Here is a 25,220-nt window from a genome sequence, read left to right on the forward strand (position 1 = left end):
CCGGGTACGGACACACACATGCTATATCTACAGGTGACGAGGGGCAGTGGCTGCAGGGTACAGGTGCAATCTAGCCCTAGCTGTCTCCGCCAGCGCCACCTGATTCAGAAGACAACTCCGCCCAAGTGTGGCCCTAGCCTCCTCTCACCCCGGACACTCAGACTGCCTCTACCCACACAATACACCATAACGCATGGACCCATCACTGGTATTTGCAGTCTGCTTAGTGCAGATGGTAAATATCAGAGGAATAGTCCCCAGGAGCCAGGAAAACAATCAGATCTCCACCTGGTATATTTAGGCCCACAGAGTTATTTGGCATTCTTCGAACTAACATTTTTTATAACCAGCAATAGATGCAAAGATGCTGTTCAGAATGGAAGATTTCAGTCCCTGAAATATACAAATCCCAAATCTGGAAAAACTCATAATGAGTACTTTATTTATCCAAGCCTTTACAGCACTGACATAGTTCACTTGCCCACTCCAAATAAAGCTACTTTAGTATTTATTGTGATATATATATATGAAGAATGCCAGAACCTCAAAGTGTTTTTGGCTCTAGAGAAGCATGTGACAGAAGAAGAGAGTGGAAAGAATTAAGAGGCTCATACATAGTTTGATGGGTATCCCCCAGACCATAAGACGATATTGCCTTCACTACTTTAATGTAGAACCATCACCATGTTTAGAGATCCTCACAATGAAGGTGGGATCTCTGTGCCTTGAGGTCTGATACATCTGATGATGTGCTTCTGTGTAATATCTATCCTTCAATGCCCTATTTTCTGGAAAGTCATCCCCTCTTCTCCAGAAGTGAAGATGTCTTTCTGAGATTTCAGAGCACTCTGAGAACTTAACTTTCCTGGAACTGTCTAACGAAGACCATCTTGGGTGCATAGCCAGTTGCACTGGACCTGCCTTTCTGCAGCCCATGACCCATTGGCATCAAGGCGATAGCGTTCATTTTACATTCCTCCATTTTCCATGATGTGCTTTGAAATAACTGCAAAGCCGTTTAGATGGCGTTCAAAGACTTGAATGAATAAAATAGGATCAGTGTGAGTGAACTCCGGGCCCATTCGCCCAGTCTGCGCTAAGGCACTTCAGCAGAGTCTTCTCCCTCGAGACTTATTGCGCATTTTCCATTGAGCGCCAGGATCAGATGGATGCGGTCTCTATGCCAAGTATAATGAAATGCCCCTCTATGCTGCGGGGTAAATACTGAAACACATATTTATGATATTAGTGCAGTTCAGAGAGGAACCAGCAAAAACTCTCCTCACGGACACGGATCCTTTGAAGCAGAGCCCTTTGTACTATAATTATTCATGTTTATTACGCTTTTTATGTCCATATTCCATCCTTTTGTAAAGCGGTCTGATATCCTTCAGGATCTTGTTCGCGCTATATAAAACTTTATAAATAAAAAAATAAAATAAGGGAGGAGTAACAGAGTACCTGTTGACTTGAAAAGACTTCTTTGAGCAAGAATAACGTGCAATGATCAAGCCCAACACTAGATGGCAGGAGTATGCAGTGCATGTGTATCTTCAGCCACACATGCTATGAACTATTACTTACCAGGGCTAAACTCAACAATCCAGCACTTATAGGGAACCAGGGTAGATGCAGTTGGGTGGGGGGAAGTAAAGTTAGTACATTGTGTTCTAATGTTCGTGTAATTTTGCAGATAGTAATGCCCACCTCTATGCTGTAAATTCAAATACGATATATTGAACGTAATAAACTCACTTAATGTGGACCATGAGAAATCACCCTCAGGGCTTTCTATTAAAGTAACGTAAGTTTTAAAAAAAATCACCTTCAGGGCCTAAGCCTGCCAAGCAAAGAGTGTGATTACAAACAGCAGTAAACAGGTCCACCATTAGCTCTAGCTCAGCAATAAATTCAGCAATTCTGCTTTTACTTCTGACATATTAAAATTCAGTCAGCCTCCAATTATACAGGAGTCATTTTTAACAAATTCTGACCCTACTAAAAGAATTCCAAACTTCATCTCAACCTGTTAATTACTCAAGTGAACGTAAGCCTGCTAACAAAATCTGTGATAAACACTGTACCCTTCAGTGAGTTCACTGAGACACCAAACCCATTCTCAACAATAAGTCATCTGTCACCTATTAGTTGTTCACTAGAAACCTAGCTGGGCAAACAACACTTCCACTTTCTAAGAAGGTGATAAGAGCAGAGATTTGATCAAAGCATAGGATTGCCAGCAATTCCCTCCGTCTATAAAATAACACCTCACTGTGCACAGCTTGTTCCGTTTCCACAGCCATTTGCTTTTAAATCACATTCCCCATCACTGTCATCTGCATCAATGTACTTTCAGGTCCTGTGGGGTATGGAGACCAGGTGGGGGTTTGGATCCAACTCTACACCTGTGCAGAGTAGATCTTTGCTACCTCCTTCAATATGAATTTCTCGGAGCATGTACTTTCTTTTTACACCAATTCTACTCTGTGTGTGTTCAAGGATGTGGGTTGGGCCTTTGTACAATATCTTAGTCACGCGGGGTGAAACAAAAGGTATTAGACACTAAGTGCACATATTTACTTAACTGTTTCTTAGGATCCGCTTGCCTTCCGGACTATTTCAGTATAGTCGGCAAATGTGGACTTGACTATTCTGGAACTGTGTTGGGCCAATCCCTAAGTTTTCCAGGAGCATAACCAAGCACCGAGTTGCTCCTTTATCATTCTTTCAGACTGTCTGCTCTCTGTTCCAGAAGGCATGCTTGCCATATTTGTTCTATTACAAGAGTTTAGATTGTAGAGGTATCATTGTAAGTGCCAGATCCCCTCCCTTCATATTATGTGACTCAAGAAGAGACCTTAAGTACAAGCCTGATGCTAGGGGGCGCTAGAGGGCGCACATGCAGAATGGCCGCACTTGAGTGAGGCTCCTGCACGCCTGGAATCATAATCCTTAATTTATCCTGGATAACCAGCATGGGAGCCTGATCGGAGCACATACGAAGGTTCGGTACACTGTGCCCTACACTCGGTGAAGATTTGGTACGAATCCGACGCGGAACTCCGCAGAAAACAGCGCAAACGCTTCCGGCCGGCAGCAACACAACAGAGGGAGAGTGCGACTGGACGGCAGCTGAGAGCTACGATACCTCGCGGCTTGCCGCCGGAAGTACAGGCCTGGCAAATGGCGCCACTGCAATGAATTAGATGAACGCTGACTTTTGTGTTGTGGCGGTTTGGGGAGCACCGGGGTAGCGCGACCAGGGGAGAACTGCCATCAACTATCTCGAGGAGAAGGTTTATCGCCGGCAACAGACGACAGGTACAACGGAGGGACAGATACGCGTAACGTAGCTGGAAGCTGTGCGGTTGCTGGGTGAGCCGCCATTGAGAGTGGAGCAGATTGTGCTTGCGGCGGGGGACAATAGACGACTGCGACCTCGCACAGGCTTTGGGGGGCTCCACACAACAGGGGAGCTGCTGAACTGCTCTGTGTCTGTGCTGCCGTGCAGTTCGCCCCGGTGGGACCTTCGCTGCCTTACTTGCGACCCCCCCCTCGTTAGAGGCACCGCGCTGGAAGAACTGCCCCCTGGTCGCGAGTACGGTCGGTGTATAGGACTTGGCAGCCTATGGTGGAGGCGGAAGGGCCGCATCGTGGCTCGGGCAGTATAACGCTTCGAGACTGCCCAGACTACACAGTAAGGCTTTTATGGCGCCGCACGCAGAAGCAGTAGGATACATGGCCTGGCAGTGAGAATTGCGGATATGCTGCCTATGCAGACACAAGAGGAGCGTTGATACCTTTGAGGGGAGGCCACGCGCAACGTGGGGCTCCGTTGACCCAGATCGGGGATAAGCGCTACTCACATTCGCCAGCCGATACAACTCGCTGGAGCCCGGTTCACAAATACCCTGCATCCCATATAGGACATTGTCTCTGGGGCGCTGCGAGGTGGGCACTGATATAGCGTTAGCGGCTCATACATCTCTGCGGGGGCGTTCACGACACACTGTTGCTGATAACCGATTTGAAGCCATGTGGAGTAGTGTGGCTCACTGGTTAGAGGCGGCAGACCCGAGAGCAGAGGACGGCCCGGGACCAGGGTTCGATTCCCGACGCGGCAGGTTTCTGGACCAGGGTCAGCGGACTCGATAATTCTCTCGCCTCGGTGCCCACTCTGATCAGCGATCACACTCGGCAACTCTGGGCACTAGCTTGCCTCATCTTCACTAACGGCCCCACCAGACCGCCGGGGATGCCTGGTCTCACCCTGGAGATACCCATTAAGGGACCATCTCTCAGGGAAGCCAGGAAGGGTTTCGCAGCGGTCGAAGCGCGGAGGTACCCCTTCGGGAGTGATTCCAGCGCTATATAAGCACATAATTAATTAATTAATTAAGCCACAGGCTCCTTCCCATATAAGACTCCTGGACAAGCTACTTGGTGTATAGGACTATAAACTCCGGCCTTCACCGGGAAACACGTATACTGCAAAATCTATTTACTACCAATAGTCCTGGAAATGGACATACCATGGGCAAACCGGATAATCGTCAGACTAAGTTGGCCTTCGAGAACACGGCTCCCAAAAAAACCGACAAGGAACACGACGGATTTAGGTGGATCACAAAGCCCATCGACAGCGGGAGCAGGCGCCAGCTCTTCCACAACGGATATGCAACAGCTTATGCAGGAAATGAGGCAAGGCTTTGCCACTGTTGTAGACAAGATGGATCGCATGACATCTCGGATGGACGCTATGGCACACAAGCTGGATGTCCACGAAGAACGACTCACGGAAACTGAAAGGCGCATTTCAACTAACGATGACACCACAGCCTCACATGCCACGCAGCTTACAAGAATGGACAATATCCTCAGAGTAATTGCCACCAAGAACGAGGAATTGGAAGCGCGCAGTAGGCGAAACATCCGCATTATAGGTGTGCCGGAATCCACCAACACGGGGCGTATGGAGGATTATGTGGAGAAGATCCTCCTTGCTGCGGTCGGACCTGAGGCGTTTTCCAAGCAGTTTATAGTCGAGAGAGGACATCGTTCGCTTGGTCCGCGACCTAAGCCCGGTGCACCACCCAGACCCATCATTGCACGACTCCTCTGCGCAAGCTAATTAAAACCTATCGTGTGAAGGAGTCAATTTCTCCATTTATCCTGATTTCACACCAATTGTACAGGAGCAGAGACGTAAGTTTTTGGAGGTCAAAAAGAAATTTCGTACTCTGTAAATAGACTATGCTCTTTTGTACCCGGCGAAATTAAGAGTGACTCACCAGGGGAAGCAGCATTTTTTCATGAACCCGCAACAAGTCGAAGATTTCCTACAAACTTTGCAACGAGCTCGTGCGAACAATGGAAATCGCGATGAAGACAGGCAGGAGGATGACGATCTGTTGGCAGGTGACCTCTAACACGAAGTACCGGCACACGAGATACTGCGCTATCCCGGTGGCACTCACTAGGAGGACTATATGTGAGCTGCTATTGTATATGACGGATGCGGGAGAACCAAAATAGCGTTGACTGATGTTGAACTGCTGGTAGTAATGTATTCCAGGCACCACCCACCTTCCCTAGAATGAGCCCACACAGAGCTACACGAGGGAAAGGGTAATGGTGTAGGGGTGGATATGTGCATACCTCGGATGCCTCCGATAGGGTAAACCCCAATGTTGATGCTTGTTGCAATACTGTTATTGGGGTGTTTTTCCGATGTTATGGGTGGGGGTTGGGTTAGGAACTCTGGCAAGTTGGGGATGCTTCAGTGGGAGGGTGATGAGGAAGGTCTTTTCGAAATTTGCATTGGAATACTTATGGACATGAGAAGGTATACAGTTTTTGTGCAGGACAAACAGGGTTGAAACAGACTGGAATACAAGGTGCACAGGTTACTACATGATGGGCAGATGCTGCCAGGTGAAACAGGGCACAGTACCAACCTGCCTGTACAAGTTTCCCTGGATGTTACTTTGACTGAATTGCACCAGTCCGTAGGTGGAGGAGGGGGTGAAAACAGGTACTATGATGTAGAGGGCATGGCACACGTCAATATTATCAAACTATCGGTGGGCTGTGTGGGTGAGTCACAGGGAGAAATCAATGCTATAGTGCTTATCATGATATTACTCGATTATGGCTGTTAATAATGGAATGTATTAGCTAACTGTTATGTCTTGGAATGTCAGGGGGTTTAACGATGCGATAAGGGCAGAAATGTTATAGCTTACCTGGAACGCCAGCAAGTGCACAAAGCATTATTACAGGAATCTCATTTAGCACCTCGGTTGACTCATGCTTTTGCGAACAAATGGGCAGCGGTCAGGGTATTCTCTTCCTACTCCTCGTATTCCAGAGGCACTGTTATTCTGGTCAAGAAGGCGGTACAGTTTACAAAGCTTGGTAAACTCAGTGATACGGAGGGCAGATATGCCATGTTGTGGGGGAGACTGGGCACCAACACAATCACCATTGTTAACTGCTATGCTCCTAATGTGGACAACCAGAGTTTTTTTACTATATTGTGGGTGAAAATTGTTGATATTGGTTCCAAGCACATACTTTGGGGCGGGGATTTTAATGTTGCACTGATACCTGCATTGGACAGAGCAGATGGCTATGCGCAATATAATAAGAAGTCAAGAGACGTACTAAGTGGTATTATAGAAGAGGGAGGCTTACTTGACAGCTGGCGGTTTTTACATCCTGGTAAGAAAGAAGGTACACATTTCACATCCCATACCAACACATGGGCTAGGCTTGATTACTGTCTCCTCTCCAAAGGTCTAAGCATAGACATGGGCAAGGCCCTTCACTTAGCCAGGACTTACTCGGATCACTGCCCGTAAAAACGGTGCTGGTTCAGCTGAAATTACCAGGATATGATGTAGTTAGACCCGCATGGAAATTACAACCCACAGCCTTGCTGGATACTGTCTTCAGCACAGAACTGGGAGAGGAAATTGCTAGTTTCTTCCCCCAAAACAAAGGTTCAGTGAATAGTGTCGAAACAATATGGGAGGCGTTCAAAGTCACTGTGAGAGGGTTCTGTATCTCTAAAAGTTTTGGGATATTGAGAGACATTAGGAACACTATACGTACACTGGAACGTGAGCTGCGGGCATTGGAGGTGCAGATGGTGAGAACTAATGATGGGAGACTTCACAAAGATTTTAGGAGGAAATTGTCGGCTTTTGAAGCGGAAGCGAATAGAGAGGTGAAGTTTAGAGGGAAACATTGGGTTGCTCGCAACTACTGTGAGGGTGAAAGACCAGGACGTGCACTTGCAGAAATTGTTAGGCATCCTAGGCTTGGAAATAATGTACAAGAAGTAGTCACAAAGGATGGCGAATACTGCAGAGATACGGAGGGCGTACCTTTCACACGCATTATAAAACGCTGTACACGACTCAAGGGCATACGACGGATGGTGTCGAACGATATTTTGAGGAAATAGCGCTGTGTTGGCTTGAAGATTGGCACAGGCAGTTCCTAGCGGCTCCACAGGAACTAAATGAGATTAGGGACGCAATAATGTCCCTTAAAAACGGCAAAGCATCGGGAAGCGATGGTCTGCCGGCTGAATTTTACAAACATTACATAGACATAATGGCACCAGTTCTCAAAGAGGTTTACGAAGAATCTCTAGAAGTTGGCATCTTACCTCGCTCGATGCGAGAGGTGATTATTACCTCCCTCCTAAAACCAGGGAAAGATCCCTCAGATTGCGACTCTTACCGTCCATTGTCTCTCATCAATTGCAACGCCAAAATACTGGCTAAGGTACTCGTCACGCGTCTCTCCTTGCTAATGACCAAAATAGTGCTCCCAGACCATGCCGGATTTGTCCCGGGGAGTTCCTCAAGCCACAATCTGCGCACCCTTTTTTCTCGCTGATCCAAACCATCGCACCTGACTTGCCTGTAGCAGCTGTGTTCCTAGATGCTACAAAAGCCTTTGATTCGGTTGAATGGCATTACCTATTCCCCGTATTAAACAGAATGGGGTTCCCCAACATGTTCATATCTTGGATCCGACTGTTATACACACAACCCACAGCTAGAGTTCTGATTAATGGCCGGCTGTCACCACACTTCTTGATCACGAGAGGCACTCGACAGGGCTGCCCTCTCTCCCCTCTATTGTTTGCTATGGCAATAGAACCCCTAGCATGTCGGAAAAGACAATTACATAAGGCGAGTGCGTTTAGATGTTTCCAGAGGCAAATAGGGTTATCGCTATATGCGGATGAATTGACACTATACGTTAAGGACCCCCAAAGGAACCTCAATCCATTGCTGAGAGAGATTCTCGTATTCGGAGGGTTGTCAGGCATACAGATAAATTGGAAAAAGTCACATTTTTTTCCACTCACCACAGCTGTCACACGGTTTCAGCTGGATTACCCACTTGAGTGGTGCGACTGACCTCCGCTACCTGGGTATACAGATATCTACAAATAGGGAAGAGACGCTACGTTTGAATTATGGGACGGCGATCACCAACCTGACGGACACAGTAACGCGCTGGATCTCACTACTGATCTCGTTAGCAGGCAGAGCATCTCTCATAAAAATGATAGTTTTACCATGCTTCCTATATCTGTTCTCAAATATACCCTATTAAACAGGCAGGTTTTCTTCAAAACACTACGCTCCGAATTAATACGCCTGTTTTGGGGAGGTAAACAGCCACGCCTTAAATGGGCTACGATCACACTGCCATATGATAGAGGAGGGTTTGACGTGCCGGATTTTGAAGTGTACTATTTGAATGCACAAGCACAATACGCATTTCACTGGATGGTCCCGACACCCTTCATGCCGCAGTTAGCAGCAGAGGATTGGGTGGCACATCCGCTCCCATTATCCGGCATTATACACAGTCCAGTTTCAGCGCTCGACACTAATCCCACCACGGTCTCATGCACGATAGATGCCTGGCAACGAATAGCACGTAAATTACAGGTGGAGCTGATATATTCCCCGCACATGTCACTCACTTATCATCCACTGATGCCTCTCTTACAGGAATCGGGGTTTAAAGCGATGTGCAGACGCCTAGGGATTACTACATGGGGAGAGCTATTTCACGAGGGACGCCTAAAAAAGAGGGAACAACTATTCCAGGGACTCCAGCCTACCCCGCTAGAAGTGTTCTATTATATATGTCACTCACAGGGATTGAGAAAGGTATTACCGGATTACCCAGCTGAACCTACGATAACCGTCCCATTGGCTAAGATGTAAAGCTCGGGTGCAGATGGGCACTTAGTATCAAATATGTATAGGAATATAAGAATACACGGCCCAGAGATTGACAGCCAGGCCCGTATGAAATGGGAAGAGGATATTGGAGGTACAATCACTGACGAACAATGGCACTACTGTTGTGCAATGACCGCTCACATATTGGCGAGCTGCCGTATCAAAGTGATACACTATAAGGTATTACAATGGCATTACTATACGCCAGTACTGAAGCTTAGATTTAGATTATCAGAAGACGATAGGTGCCTAAGATGCAGGGCGGAGGGGGCAGGATTCATACATCTAGCATGGGAATGCCCTGAAGTATGGGCCTACTGGACGGAAGTCCATACGGCACTTCAAGAAATTACTGGAAGCACCTTCGAAAAAAATCCACTGATTATGCTACTGAGATACACAATGCAGATGCCCAAGCAACATAGGACATTTATTGCCTTGGCACTGCTACTAGCCAAACGTAGAGTAGCATGCCAATGGGGGCGAGGAAGGGCGCCTAAATTTAAGGATTGGTTATTAGACCTCACATATAATCAGGAACAAAATGCGATATATGCAGACACATTACCAATGAAATGCAGACCTAAGGATATTTGGGGACCCTTCCAAGTATATTTATTGAGCACTACAGGCACATCTAGCAATGAGGAGTAACTGATGAGGATACTGACACACCCTCCGTACAATAATAAAGGACTCTTAGACACGATTCAATGTATAGTCTTTACACTTGCTATGATAAACACATATGACATGGGCATTACACAACCCTACTAGTAGGAGGCAAATGACAGTACTGAGAGTAAGCTTACGAGATCAATGCCCATAGAAAAATTGCACTTCATGGCTCATGTTACCAGGTTTTCATGACATGCAGCTAAGTTGTAGGATATAAATTTAAAGGATGATTACCCCAGGCTTCCCCCCTGCTTCTATTTTTCCCGTTTACTCCTAGACTCTTGTAGTTGTTTATTTTGTTGCATAATTGTTCAAAGACTATGTACTACACCTGTACCGAAATTGCGTTCATGCCCTGTGTCCGCCTACCATGGAATTCCGATGTTTTTTATGTAATATCGCAATGATGATGACTTTGCAATTGCCCTATTTCTGTACCTGTTTATGTTTTGAAATAAAATATAAATAAAGTTTAAAAAAATAAAAATAAAGTACAAGCTTGATGCTTATGGATAATCGAATAACTATGTTTTCAATCTGGCCTTCGATTGAGGTCCTAGTCATGATTGTAACCATAAGACCTGTAGCTTTAACTTCTATGCCCATTTCAGTTGCTCACCATTTGCACATTTTTAAAACACCTGCTGCAGGATTTCAATTTTTTTATGCAACTCATCAGTCCTATGCCTTAATGTTTAGTCCTTAGCCATGTACATTTGTACTCCTTGTACGATTTTACATCCAATCTTGTTTATGGAGTGCTTGGGTTTGAAGTGAAACTTCACTGGCCTCCCCAAATTTCAGCAGCACATGATGACATAGAAAATGTTTTATAAGCCTTCCTCAACCTAGTAAGGAAAACTCAAAATCTTTTAGGCCAAATTTCAATAGCCTTAGTGCCATCCAAACTGGAAATTAGTGTATGGCAGGGTAATCACATTTGCAGGTATATGTAAGCAGCTGCAGTATTTGAATGTTTTAATAATTCTGCAATGCTCATGCTTGGTTTAACAGCTATCCCCCAATCAGCAAGCCATATTACATATGTAACTTAATGATGCTTCGCTTGCTGAATAAAATAGCAAGTAAAAATTAGAGATTATTGTGACAATTTCACCTCATTTCAGCTAGGAGCGCCATTGTAATTTTTCTATATAAAAAAAGAAATACTTACGAAGATCTTTTGTCTGCATTTGTGTTGTTTTGCTAAATTTACTGAAGAAAGGATTTTCTTGAGTCAGCAACACCTTAATGTCTGCCATTGATACAGCAATAATCCTGGCATTAATGAAGGGATACAATGTGTATATGCCCTAGTGGGAAACAACACAAACATGTTTAAATACTGCATGATTGCTTTTAACAACTTTGATGACAGACTTGACAATACTACGCCATGTATTCTAACTAGGTAATACCAAAGCAGCTGCTCACTGTGACCCATAAATATTTTCACAATTGTCAGATAACATACGATTTAGCATCCCCAAAGACTATCAGCAAATTCCTTAGGTATCAACCAAATTACAGTGGTATTAAGGGATGGGTAGGTTTAATGTGGAAGTTTGGTTTCTGTGATCCGAGGACAGTCGTGTGACTCAACTCAAACTGTGACCATCTGAGTTATTTAACCACTGACGTCTTGGGATACAGTACTATTGGAACGCACACTGACCTTATGTCCCTCTTTAGCACTAGACTACATGGTTAACTAGAAAATGCAGTCCAAGGATTACTCAAGTAACTGAGGCTAAGTAGCACCTCAGAATAGTAAATTACAATACCACTCAATAAGGTTACCCTACAGTCAGTGCTTTTTTTTCTCCTCTTTTTTGTAAGTTCGCAAAACACTTCCTTCAAGTCTATGGAGATGCAGCTTAATCAAAGATTAAGTTGTGATGGCTAAATTCTCGAATTACGTATTCATACAAAATTAACTTCAGTTACATAAATTTCTCAAATTACATGAGATCCTGTAATGTTTACGATTGGGAGACTGGTTCGCATAGAAAATGTCTTGCAGACTTTTTCTGCTCCAGCTTCTCTCCTACTGGTACCTCGTGTGGCTTTTTTTAATGACCTTTAGCATGAAATGTCACATGAGATACCAGCGAACCGTATTTTGCATAAAACAACACTTTTCTTACATTTTCTAATGTTATTTCTGGAGGATAATATATCTAACAGCAGATTCCTCAACCTGTTGAATCCCCTAAGGCACCTGACTGGATATGTAAATGTCTCCATCAATTGCTCCTGAATGTAGATAGGTAGCACTGTCTGACACCATGGTTGCCTCCCCATATACATTTTGGGCATGGGGTCACATATAGGTGCAAAACTCTGAGCACAAGTCACTTAACTACATTGTGCACCCTTAGAAGCAGATTATCAGTATAAGACTGAGAACCATGACCGTGTTTAAAATCTAATGTAAAGCCTTATTAACACAAATGGGTCCATTCCAAAGAACAGGCTGAAGGAACTGCGATGAAGAATCTGCAGCTAGATTGAGTATCTATTTGAAAGAGTTACTGAAGATCAGTAATTTCTTCGGATGGATATTTTCCACCACAGATGCCTCACCTTGTAGTGTGTTTATCTAGGTACCTGAATCGATATTCCTATTATTTGCCCTTGTGTGGTTATAAATCAATAATATCCCTACAACGGCATAGAAACCCTTTTAATAATTCAGTCATAGCGCATGCTGTCACATTAAGCAAGCCTAATCCTCCAGCCCCCTAGAAAGCACACCGAGTTCTTAAACAAATCCAAGCCTCCAGCAACCTGGGAAATCCCTGCTGCTTTGTTTTGATTTCGTCCGAGAACTCCTGTAAAGCACTGTAAGAACGACCAGTTCTTAGTGACATCTTTATTGACGTCTTATGTCCAGCCTTACGTCAAACCCGGCACCTTTCAGGTATAAATATACCAACGTTGCCTTAAGCAAACACACAGTGGTAATCCTGGATCAGAGCAGCTATCTACTTCCGAAGAGCCCAGCTGATGCGAGAGCCCACGGACGCTGCCCCTACCTTTTGACGCGCTGAGAAAGACGCTGTCTTTTCTCCTGCCGAGAAATCCAGCCTCCGGCGTTTACAGCTTACCCTTGCAGGTGACTGGGATACAGAGTCCTGAGAGAGAGATACCAGCCCTCCTGCCTTCTAATACCCAGGTACTGAACTGACTAAACCCTTACAGAGAATTCTTGAGTCAGATTCTTGGCAAAACAAACTTAACTTAAACTGCTACTTACTTACTCCTTCCCACGTATTAGGCTTAGGTCAGGTACACCGGGGTAGGCGTAGTTAGAAGCACCAGTTGAGTACGATTAGTCAATGTATATATGTATGTATCTATTTTATCCATTTTAAAGTATCATATGGCTAAGAAACCATATCAATGCTTTTACAGTATTATTTTATAATCCTGCTTTTACTGTATGCACTTTACTTAACTATAAGTATTGCAATTAATTTCTCTTGTATGAGGAAAGAGACTGCTCAATAAATAAAAACTTTTATTGAAAACGCCCGTCTCTCTTTTTCTCTGCAATCTGGTGAAACTAAGTACGCACCTTTGACTGAGTGAAATAGCTGTCTTTTGTTTTCACACGACTCTAGAGATATACTCTTATTCAGGGAGAGCAAAGTTGTCATGTTTTATGGTTGTCAGAAACTAAATCCCTTCTTGTCTATCCAGGGAGGTTAAACTCCTCCTCGCTTATTCGAGAAAGTTTCTAGTGAACTCTGAGCTAGCTGGCAAAAAACTTAAGTCTAATATAGTCAGTAGAGACCTAGTTAACCTCAGTCCTACGTCTACACTACTGAAGATATGCCTACACCATGTACTGAAGCGAAAAACTTAGGGATATGGATGGATCCCGCACTCTCTTATGAGACACACATCAACCGGTTAGTAGGCAAGTGTTTCGGAGTCCTAAAGACCCTCAACAAAACCCTAGATCTTCTCCCTTTGGAGGCTAGGCGTACTATGACCCAGGCACTGATTACATCACGCCTCGACTAAGGGAATGTCCTTTTCCTGGGAGCTTTGAGTAAAAGCATAGGACGACTCCAGACATTGCAAAATGCTGCAGCCCGCCTAGTGCTTAGACTCCCACGAAGAGCCAACTCTAAAACCACCCGGGAGGCCCTCCACTGGCTCCCAGTGAAAAAAAGAATAAACTACAAAGCCCTCCTGATATGTCATCGGATCCTATGGCACAAAGCTCCCGGTTACCTGACGGGTCTGGTTACCAGGTATGAACCTCGCAGATCGCTGAGATCGGGCGGCATGGGCACGCTTGTGACACACCGCTACAGGAGAGAAAAAATGGGAGGTCGGTCCTTCAGAGTGGCGGTGGCCAGAGCATGGAACAAACTTCCCATTAACCTCCGCCTGGAGCCTTCGGAAACTATTTTCCGACGGCAACTTAAAACTCACCTGTTCACCTTATAACTCACTTAATGCCCTATGCCTCGCACGGATCTCTCCCCCAAAATGAGTTTCTCCTCTCTCTTAGCGCGGGGACACGCCGAGATGGCGTACTTTTCCATGCGCTCTATAAATGTCTTTATTATTATTATTATTGTGAAGATATTATTCCAATGCGCAGGGCCTATTGGGACTATAGGAACTACACTACATGGCGCCCAACGTTTGGTAAGGCGATAAATCTAACGCAAGACGTTAGAGTAACTCAGTCGTGCTTTTTCACACAGACCCTTTCTCCCGTAAATACTCCAAAGACATCTGGAGTGGGTCAAAGGTTAAAAATCCGCCGGAACTTAGTAGGAAGAGATTTCTATGTATAGTTTTTGGTTTATTCAACGTTGAAGGATACAGTGTTCCAAAATATTGTGCACCTAATCTTTGTTTCCTTGAAAAATTGACCTGCAAACAAAAAAAACCTTCCTGTCAGTAAAATGTCAGACGGTGAAGGAGATAGGGAGACAGCTAGAATAGCAGCTCGTCTCCTAGAGGAAGACAATAGTCTCCTGCAGTCCGACCCGGATGCAATACTCATTCCGGTCAACATAAGAAAAACTATAACACTTAAACTTATAGAAAATGGACTAACATCGAGAGGTGGTACAGGGATATTCGTAATTGAGGCACATGAATATCGGCAGACAGAGGTATTCTATTCATGGATAAACTTTCCAGCAGCAAACGCTGTCACACATGAGTTCCACTATTACAAAGTAGAGGAACCTCCGGAAGAGTACACCCCTTTCGAGGAGGTGGAAATCCCATTAAAATACCAAGAGCACCTGCTCTGGTTTAAAGGCGCCCTAAAACATAATAATCACATCACCAGGCTCGGTCCACTAGGTAGACCAGGAGCAACGTGGCCGGTTCTAGCCAGCTACACACCACATCCCGACATCGAAAAAATGTCAATACCAGAACTTTTAGTACAGTTAAAACAACTGATTAAAATACATAGACAATTAGTCCAATATGTAATGCGGACTTCAACAGTCCAACCAGCTATTAACATTCCACAGCTGACCCCTCATCAGGGGAATACTAACAAAATTACACCACAGAACATACAGTCATGTCGGGGTAAAGTACCCGCAAAACGGGAACAAATTACATTCTGGTTAGCACAAAAAATCACTCAAATAGAGGCAGTATTTCCGGATACTACCCCTACTGAGAAACACAGAATTCTGACTATCTGCCTTCCAATGGGGATCGCACTACATGTGGAGGACTGTGACACTTGGGGCACAGTCTTTGCTTCCATTTACACAAAAACACATGGTGTTCCGTCCATGGCGGTAATACCGGATGTGCTAAGACAGATTCAAAATGAATACGGTCCAGAACCTGCTTTAACTCTGGGTATGAAATTACTGAAAGACTTCAAGCAGGTCTCAGCTTAATTATTATCTAACATAAAAGGAGAAGCAGCATCTGTGGCGATCCGCCAGAAACTGAAAGAAACAGATATAGCAGAACAACCATTTGAACTTGCCAGAATCATAGAAAAATCCTATGAAGAGCTAGGAAGAGATAGTTTGGGTGGGAAACCAGTAAAACCCCAACTAACTGAAAATCCTGAAAGATATTTATTGAAAATAATCTAAACACTCCAAAAAAGAGCTGGGATGGAAATAAACAATCCACTCCCAAAGAAAAAAGATTCCAGTCCAGAGGAAGGTCTCCTCGGCGGAGAGAAAGATCTCCGGACCAAGGACATAAGTCTCCCCAGAGGGAGCCTTCTGAGAAAAGATACAACCTTAGAAATAGGGATAATTTGAAGAAACCTGATAAATATCAAGATATTTATACACGTCCCTTTAGATCTTTTCAGACTTCCTCGCAGAAATCGGAAAGAAGAGGACGGTCAGAACACAGGGAAGAGCACGTCAAATCCAAAGACAAAGAACCTGCTCATCAAAGTAAAAAACTACAATTTCCAAAAAAGAAGGTAGCCAGTATTAAAATAATCAAACATGCAGAGGATCCGGAGGACACAGCTGAAAAACGGAGAGTGGGCTCAGACAATGCTAGACAGCGCAGCAGAAGTGAGCATAGCTCGCAAGATCCTGATGAATCATCTGGAGACAGTGGACACGAATGAATACATTCAGGTGGAAACTGCAGACACCAGAGTTAGCAAACCTCATAAAATATACGAGATAACATTACGTATAGAGGGAGATAAGACTAGGAAAATAAGGGGTCTATTTTGGGATAACCTCTCAAAAGGCTATGACATCCTTTTAGCTGAAAAAGACTGGCCACCAGAGTTTGTCAGGGAGTGCCCTCATGGCGAAGAAATGATTATGCCTGCCTTCTCAAATCATATTCCAATTCATAAAAAGTATACACTTGCAAGAAAGTGGGCAGTAGCACAAGCTCCTGCATTATATAAAAACCATGTTGGATGGGATGAGGACTCTCCTCCTCACAAAATCCAGTTAAAATGTCAACCAACTGCACAGAGGCAGTACCCAATTAAGCAAGAAGCTAAAAAACAGGTCAGGGAGATCTTAGATCAACTTGAATACCAGGGGGTGATTGAAACTTGCACCTCACAAATGAACAATCCTTTGTTTCCTGTCTCCAAGCCAGACGATTCATATCGTCTAGTTTTGGACTACAGACACCTTAACTCATGTTGCAAAACTTTTGCAGTACAAAACTCACGTAGTGCAGCACTAATGAATAACATTGTGCGCAAAAAATACAAAACAACATTAGACATCTCTAATGGATTCTTTTGTCAAAATATATCACCTGAAAGCAGGTATTTGACCGCTTTCTCAATAATGGACTCGCAGAAAATTCTGTCGACTCCCACAGGGGTTCAAGAACAGCCCAGGATTATTCTCAGCAAGAGTAACAGAGTTACTACAACTGTATGATGATGAGGCATTATCTTATGTCGATGACATCTATCTAACAGATGATGACTTGGATACTCACTTGAAAAGAGTGAACACCATAATACTTGGGTTCGCAGCAGAGGGTTACAAATTCAACTTTAAAAAGTCACGAATTGCCCATCTAACTGTCCTGTTTTCAGGATATGAATTATCAAGTGAAGGCAAAAGCCTAGCAGACAACTTCTTAGAGAAGTGCGCTGTACTCCAAGCACCTAAAACGCTGAAGAACTTACAATCGATACTAGGTTTCCTGAATTTCGGAAGAACGTACATTCTAAATTATGCAGAGAGGGTTAAACCTCTCTATGAATTAATAAAAGCTGATTTCAAACCAATCAATTGGACTCAGAAACACACAGAAATTTTGAGATCATTGCAAACAGAAATGTTAGCTAAAACAAAATTGCAAACTCGTGAAAACATACGCAACCTTGTAATCCGAGTCATCCCAGGAAGATGCAGATTCACGTACCTGACCTCTAATGAGGGAGAAACGGTACCAATAGCTTACAAATCACACTTGTACACACAAGCTGAAAAAACATTCAGTATTAAGGAAAACATTGTTCATGCGGTTCAAACAGCTGTAGCAAAAGAAAGAGACCAAGCTGATGGCAGACAGATTACTGTTAGAATAGCAGAATCAGCCTTTGAGGCATTAACAAGCCCATGTAATTTACCTACTGTGGCATTAAATCCAAAATGGATACAATGGGAAAATTCTCTTACTACAGACAAAGTGAAATACTATTTTGACCCGGAAATGAAAAAATTAAAAAAATCTTGAATATGAAAGAGAATATCCTCTGCCAATCGACATTCTGCCATACAACAGTACGCCTGTGTAATATATACAGACGGACATGCACAACCCTCAGTTTGGGGAAAACAAGCCTATAACAAGCCTATAACGCCACATGCGAGATTGTTAAATACGTGTGGCGTGGAGGTAAATTGAGACCTCTGGTAACAAAATCACACTCTGTAGAAAATAATTCAGATAAACAAGATAATGCCGATCGCGAATTCCCGACACTAATAGTGTGCGATTCATATTACTGCGTCAAATCATACAATAACGACTTGCAGAACTGGGTTCAAAACGGTTACAAAGATGACAGGTGCCACAATAAAGCAAAAATCGCTTTGGGAACAGGTAGTTCTTTTACAGAAAGAACTACCAAAGACTCACGTGATACATTCATTGAGTCATGAACGTGATGGCGTTCACGTTTCAGGGAATTCATTGGCTAAGACAGCCACAGTGGTAGCAAGTAAGCCGGCTTCCGTAGCTACAAAAAAGCGTTCAGGAAAATACGTAGACGGGTAAACGATGCTGGCGGTAAAAACGTCATCAAAAGGCGACTGTGCAGCACTACCCGTCAACTATCCACTCAATTATACATACGGAATCGATGCAAACTACGTTCCTTTTGCTCAAATCCCTGGAGTGGGGGATAGAGTAATTCCAAACACGAACAGGAGAAACTTATTAATAGCAGACGCACATATGGATGAGGGGCTAAGACACCTTAAGATTAAGGAATCTCTGGAAGAATTACAATCAATATACTGGTGGCCGGGAATGAGCCTGCAAAACTACAAATTTGCATTTTACTGTCAAAACTGCAACAGAGACCGCAGTGGCGAAATGCCCGGAGTACTACCAATGCCCTTCTTTTAGATATCACAAGAATATCGATACAAAAACCCAGAAAAAATGTGTCCCATTAATATTATTAAAGAGGCTAGTTCCACTTAAAATGTAGACCCCAGCGCTCGGCTGACGCCAGAACGGTTATAAAAGATTTGCGAGTCTTTATCGGCACATACGCAATTGGCATGCTACATTCTGACCAGGGTCCTGCTTTTAGCTCTCGAACTTATAAGGAGGCCATGACCAGCATGGGCATTGCATTGCGGTATTCTTGTCCCTTCCATCCTGAGTGAAATGGGATTGTGGAAAGAAACACCGAGACATAAAGCAATCTATAATGGCAAAGGTATTAGGTTCGGGGGTTGGGTGGGTCAAACATTTAACAAGTGTCCAACGTAGTCTTAACAATCTGCCAAGAAATTCTCTAAAAGGTTTCAGTCCGTACGAACTATTGTTCGGGACTAGAATGCATATCCAGGATCTCGATAGTCAGACTTCAGTGGTAGAAGGAAAATGCTTTGATATCAAAGATCGTTTGGCTATTTTACAGGACTTAAATGAAACAAGAAAAGACCTGAGCAACGTAAAGCTAAAACAGCAGCCAACAGCCACTGAAGAGAAACCACCTGTCCCAGCAAGGCCTGTCTGGATTCCAAAGATTGGGGATCTGGTCAGAGAGAAAATCGCGGTGAAGAAGGAATTTGGGCCTTCTTACAGAAAAGCAGTACCTGTCTTAGCTGTCAACGGAACAAGATCAGTTGTACTACCGCCCCTTGCTGGTAAAAAGGAGAACCAAGTTGTATCCATCGACCTGGTTAAACCACAATCATGTGGCCGATAATAAGTAGTAGGCCCAGTGGACTCCCAAGAAATAGCAGAACACCAAAGTTTGCTACAAATCAAGAGGTTCAAACTGAGAGACTAATCACATTTGATAAACGTACAGTGAATCAACAAGGACTATGCAACAAAGCCATGGAACTTATGCCTCTTGAAACCCAAATTGCAACAATTCGTCAAGAAACACCTGTCTACAACGATGTAGCCACAGACTATGCTAATAAAACAAAGAAAAATCCAGAAGCAATTCCAATAATTGACAGAACTGCATCAGGCTACTTCATCAATTTTGATGACTTTTCTGAGGATCCGAGCGAACCTGAGGAACAGCCAACAACAACAAAAACTTTTAAAGACAAAACTAAAGAACTCTTTCATCAACTACAAGAAACCTATCTGATTTCCCCATGGATTGAATTTTGGGTGGTGCTAGGTGTACTTTTCCTCCTGCTTTGGCTCATCATGGTGCTATGCTTGGGACACTTCATTGAGGGAAAATATGTTACAATGGACACAGTAAGCCAGAATATCAACCTGGTCCTAAAGCCACACAAGTCTTCACACATCGAGAAAAGAGTACTTTCTTCAGTAAACTTCACAGCCAATCCTATACCCGGTGGGGTAGCATGGGACAAAACAGATTACGATATATATGGCCTGGTCGAGCTCTTGAAGTATCCTCATCAATTTAAGGTTTTATTAAGTGACTTTGTAAAACAGAGTACATTCTCTGATGAATGGGACTTTGAAAGTATTAATGATATGATGTCAGACTTAGTTATGTCAGCAAAATTTACAGAACATGATTATTTACAAGGTTCATCGAATTATGATCAGATGTACTGCTACAACCATTATGCTAACCATTATTTGCATAAATCTGCTCAACCTAGAAATGTTTTAAATTATAATCAATGGGAACATTGTGCAACTCCACCAAAAGGTAGTTCAAAAACATTTTATGAGAAATTCCCATACTTCTCAGGGTTTAACACAAGTGAAGCAGAAACGTTTTATTTCAAATTGTTAAATAAGACAGGAATGAAATACAAAATTAATCTATTCAGAAACATTTTTTGAAAAAATGAATACATTTGGTTTTGATTTTTGGAAAAATAACATTGAAACAAAAACGATCTGGGGTACCAGAGATTGGCAAGTCCAAGGTATAGAATCATTATTCAGAGCCTGCATGATCCCAGAACAAATTATATTTTTGAATGACACAATTCAACAAACAACCTGTCTTGGCCTAGCCAAAATTAAAGACTTAAACAAACCGTCTATTCCAAAGCCAACACCTGACAGTAATAGCACTACAGATGTTGAGATAGACGTATCCCATATTTTAAACCAAAACAGAACACATCCTGATTGGAAAAAATGGTTGATCTGGCCCACAGACACAAATAACTGTCAAGATAGATTCCTGAACAAAATACAGGGGTTCAAATTGACCAGGCCAGACCCTAGATACTCCCAGCGACAACATCCAGGGATAGAAACAACATACAGTGTAGGAAAACTCTGCCTTGAATGGCTACATACATCCACACTGGCAGAAATTAAGCAACACTTAACTTTACTTAAAGAAGGTGCTGACTTGCGTGATTTCATTATGGGACCACGCAAACAGCGTCAAAAACGTTTCATAGCGGCCTCTATATATGCAGCTTATAACGAAGCTTGGAAAGAAACTCAAATTAAAACAGCAGAGAAAATACGGGAAATTGACCGTATTAATTTGGAAAAATCACTTTCTGTTGTGGACAATGGGTTAATGACTGTCTTCCAGAATATATTCACTGGACAGTATTGTATCATCTGCAATCGATATAATAGAGCAGGACATGCTAATGTTACAACATGGTCAGTCCCAATTGCGTTCTATTGTACAGCTTGGCTGGACGTTACAAAATCTGCGTTCAGGCTACGTGCCTTGGCGTTTAATCAACACAACGTCACTATTCTCTATCTTTAACCTTACTGATATACAAATCAGCTTGGCACAAAAAGGAGCAGAATATACAATTCTGAGCATTGAAAAACTCGAGAGATTACCATTGACAATGTCAGAACGACCTGTCATCGAATGGATAATACACGGAATCATAACTATTCCGATAACAACTTTCCAATTTCGATACTGCCAAAAGTATATACAGGTAGGCCAGTATGAAAGGTTGGGTAAAGGATACATTAAGTCATCATGGAAATTACCTTACACACACACATGTTATAGTGAAAAAGGACAGAATGTATTTCTTAGTGGTAATAATTGTGAAAAATCACTAAGTGGTACACTTCTGTGTCAGGGTATAAATCTACATGGGGCCAGTGAGGGGACTTCAAATAACCTTTCATGTCACCAGCTTGGCACACCTGCAACTCTAATAGAGCCATTCTTTAGACGGCTTTCGAACGGGAGCTACATTCTAATAGTGGACCACAGATGTTGTGGCTTGGTGCCAGGAAAAGCTTATCTAGTAAGCGTTTCGTCCATGGTCACTTGCTGTATGCAAGTATTGTATCCAAACGACACTCCAGACAAGGAGGGAAAAATTTGGCCCAGTTTGAATATCTCTTCTATTCGAATTGATACTTTAAGCAGAATGAAGTCTGTTCTTCTACAGACGACAGTGCACTTGACGTCATCAAAAGAAACGTATGATCTCCAAGTTGCAAGGACAACGGCAGAGATACATAACCTTTTATCAACAAATTGCCCCCTACACTTCGCAGAAATGCTAAACGAAACCTTAAACATTTCTGATACGAATGGTATCGCGAGTGTATTTAAGACAATTTTTTCGGGACTGTTGACACCTTTCAAAGCAGTCCTGGGCATCTTTCCTAATTTTGTCCATTCACTCTTTAGCGGCCTACCACTCCTGTTGGGACTCGTAGCAGGCATTTTATTTTTGATACTCCTGTTTCGTTATGGCAAGCCATGTCACAGACAAGACTCCAGCAACAATGGAAGAAACGATCCTAGCTATACGCTATCGGGACCGCATAACTAAAGTCCTTGGATTAGCCCGGCTAAGAGATCTGAATATGACCTGGTTTCTTTCATTCAGACCCATCTGGCAGAATTGTATCTTACCTGTGTTAAGATGTATGCTGTGCGGAGAAGAATGCGTGTTAGACGTCTGTCTTACACTACAATCAGAAGTACCATTGGATACAGATACTTTGCTAAGTCCAGTAAAGGCTCATGCATCGTGTTGTCCCCAGCGGTTACCCATCCTGATGACGGCATTCGTTGAGACTTCACCACTGCGATTAAAGGGTAGTGAAGTGCAAGATGAGAGCAGCATCAACCAGGTACGACCTTTTGTGAGCACTGCTGATCCTGTCATCGATGATAGCAATCATTCTCACGACTGCACAGTTGCGGCATTTTCCAACTTGGTCGAACTTTCACCTGAAGCAGTAAACTGCTTTTTTGAAAGTCTGTCTGAAATGATGTTCTCCCCTGAACAAAAAGAATAAACTTTTAAGCAAACGAGCACTCAGCGTTCCCTGAACTCTGAATTCAGCCTTCAGCTTTGAAAAACAAAAGCTTCTGAAAATATTTGGAACTGTTTTGACTTCTTCCCTTGAAAAACGAAATGATTTTTTCCCCGATTCCAAAATATTTACCTTTTTTTTGGCACTCATCCTCTGCTTAAAGTAGAACTATTCTTAGATAACAGAGCTTCTATTTTTAGGAACTCTAGAGAATTACCTCAGCCTCTAGCATATTTACAAATAACTGTATTTATATGTGATGGAATGGTCTCGCATTTCTTTTTCTGTATTAAGAGCCATTTCATGTGTAATTTTCACAAATCATTCGTGCTGATATACATATGCATCCTTTTTAATGAATGATTACACTGCTTGAATGCGTACAGTACCTATACTCATTTTTCGTGTATTTCGCATATACCATTTCAGATGCAAAATAATGTATTTTGGGGTGGATCGGTATACACATGTTCCGTTAGATATGTTTACTATTGCTTAGTTTAGTAATTATGGACATGAATTCGTGGAGTGGGTGTAGTGTGTTTATCTAGGTACCTGAATCGATATTCCTATTATTTGCCCTTGTGTGGTTATAAATCAATAATATCCCTACAACGGCATAGAAACCCTTTTAATAATTCAGTCATAGCGCATGCTGTCACATTAAACAAGCCTATTACTCCAGCCCCCTAGAAAGCACACAGAGTTCTTAAACAAATCCCCGCTGCTTTGTTTTGATTTCGTCCGAGAACTCCTGTAAAGCACTGTAAGAACGACCAGTTCTTAGTGACATCTTTATTGACGTCTTATGTCCAGCCTTACGTCAAACCCGGCACCTTTCAGGTATAAATATACCAACGTTGCCTTAAGCAAACACACAGTGGTAATCCTGGAGCAGAGCAGCTATCTACTTCCGAAGAGCCCAGCTGATGCGAGAGCCCACGGACCCTGCCCCTCCCTTTTGACGCGCTGAGAAAGACGCTGTCTTTTCTCCTGCCGAGAAATCCAGCCTCCGGCGTTTCCAGCTTACCCTTGCGGGTGACTGGGATACCGAGTCCTGAGAGAGAGATACCAGCCCTCCTGCCTTCTAATACCCAGGTACTGAACTGACTAAACCCGTACAGAGAATTCTTGAGTCAGATTCTTGGCAAAACAAACTTAACTTAAACTGCCACTTACTTACTCCTTCCCACGTATTAGGCTTAGGTCAGGTACACCGGGGTAGGCGTAGTTAGAAGCACCAGTTGAGTACGATTAGTCAATGTATATATGTATGTATCTATTTTATCCATTTTAAAGTATCATATGGCTAAGAAACCATATCAATGCTTTTACAGTATTATTTTATAATCCTGCTTTTACTGTATGCACTTTACTTAACTATAAGTATTGCAATTGTAGCAATTCATTTCTCTTGTATGAGGAAAGAGACTGCTCAATAAATAACACCTTTTATTGAAAACGCCCGTCTCTCTTTTTCTCTGCAATCTGGTGAAACTAAGTACGCACCTTTGACTGAGTGAAATAGCTGTCTTTTGTTTTCACATGACTCTAGAGATATACTCTTATTCAGGGAGAGCAAAGTTGTCATGTTTTATCGTTGTCGGAAACTAAATCCCTTCTTGTCTATCCAGGGAGGTTAAACTCCTCCTCGCTTATTCGAGAAAGTTTCTAGTGAACTCTGAGCTAGCTGGCAAAAAACTTAAGTCTAATATAGTCAGTAGAGACCTAGTTAACCTCAGTCCTACGTCTACACTACTGAAGATATTATTCCAATGCGCAGGGCCTATTAGGACTATAGGAACTACACTACAACCTTAAGATTAGATACCAAACGAGTAC

The 25,220-nt window shown here is 43.0% G+C and overlaps 1 protein-coding gene across 1 annotated transcript in view; it reads right to left on the reverse strand.

The window, feature by feature from the left end:
• The window catches only part of NSUN2 (NOP2/Sun RNA methyltransferase 2), a 506,360-nt gene that overhangs the window by 98,862 nt on the left and 382,278 nt on the right, over positions 1–25,220 (reverse strand). Inside the window, exon 17 of the mRNA XM_078687631.1 lies at positions 11,134–11,272. Within this exon, the coding sequence (XP_078543757.1) occupies positions 11,134–11,272 (139 nt within the window). The remainder of the gene's footprint in view (positions 1–11,133; positions 11,273–25,220) is intronic.

The sequence above is a fragment of the Lissotriton helveticus genome, chromosome 4_1, assembly GCF_964261635.1.
Source record: "Lissotriton helveticus chromosome 4_1, aLisHel1.1, whole genome shotgun sequence".
NCBI classification, from domain to species: domain Eukaryota; kingdom Metazoa; phylum Chordata; class Amphibia; order Caudata; family Salamandridae; genus Lissotriton; species Lissotriton helveticus.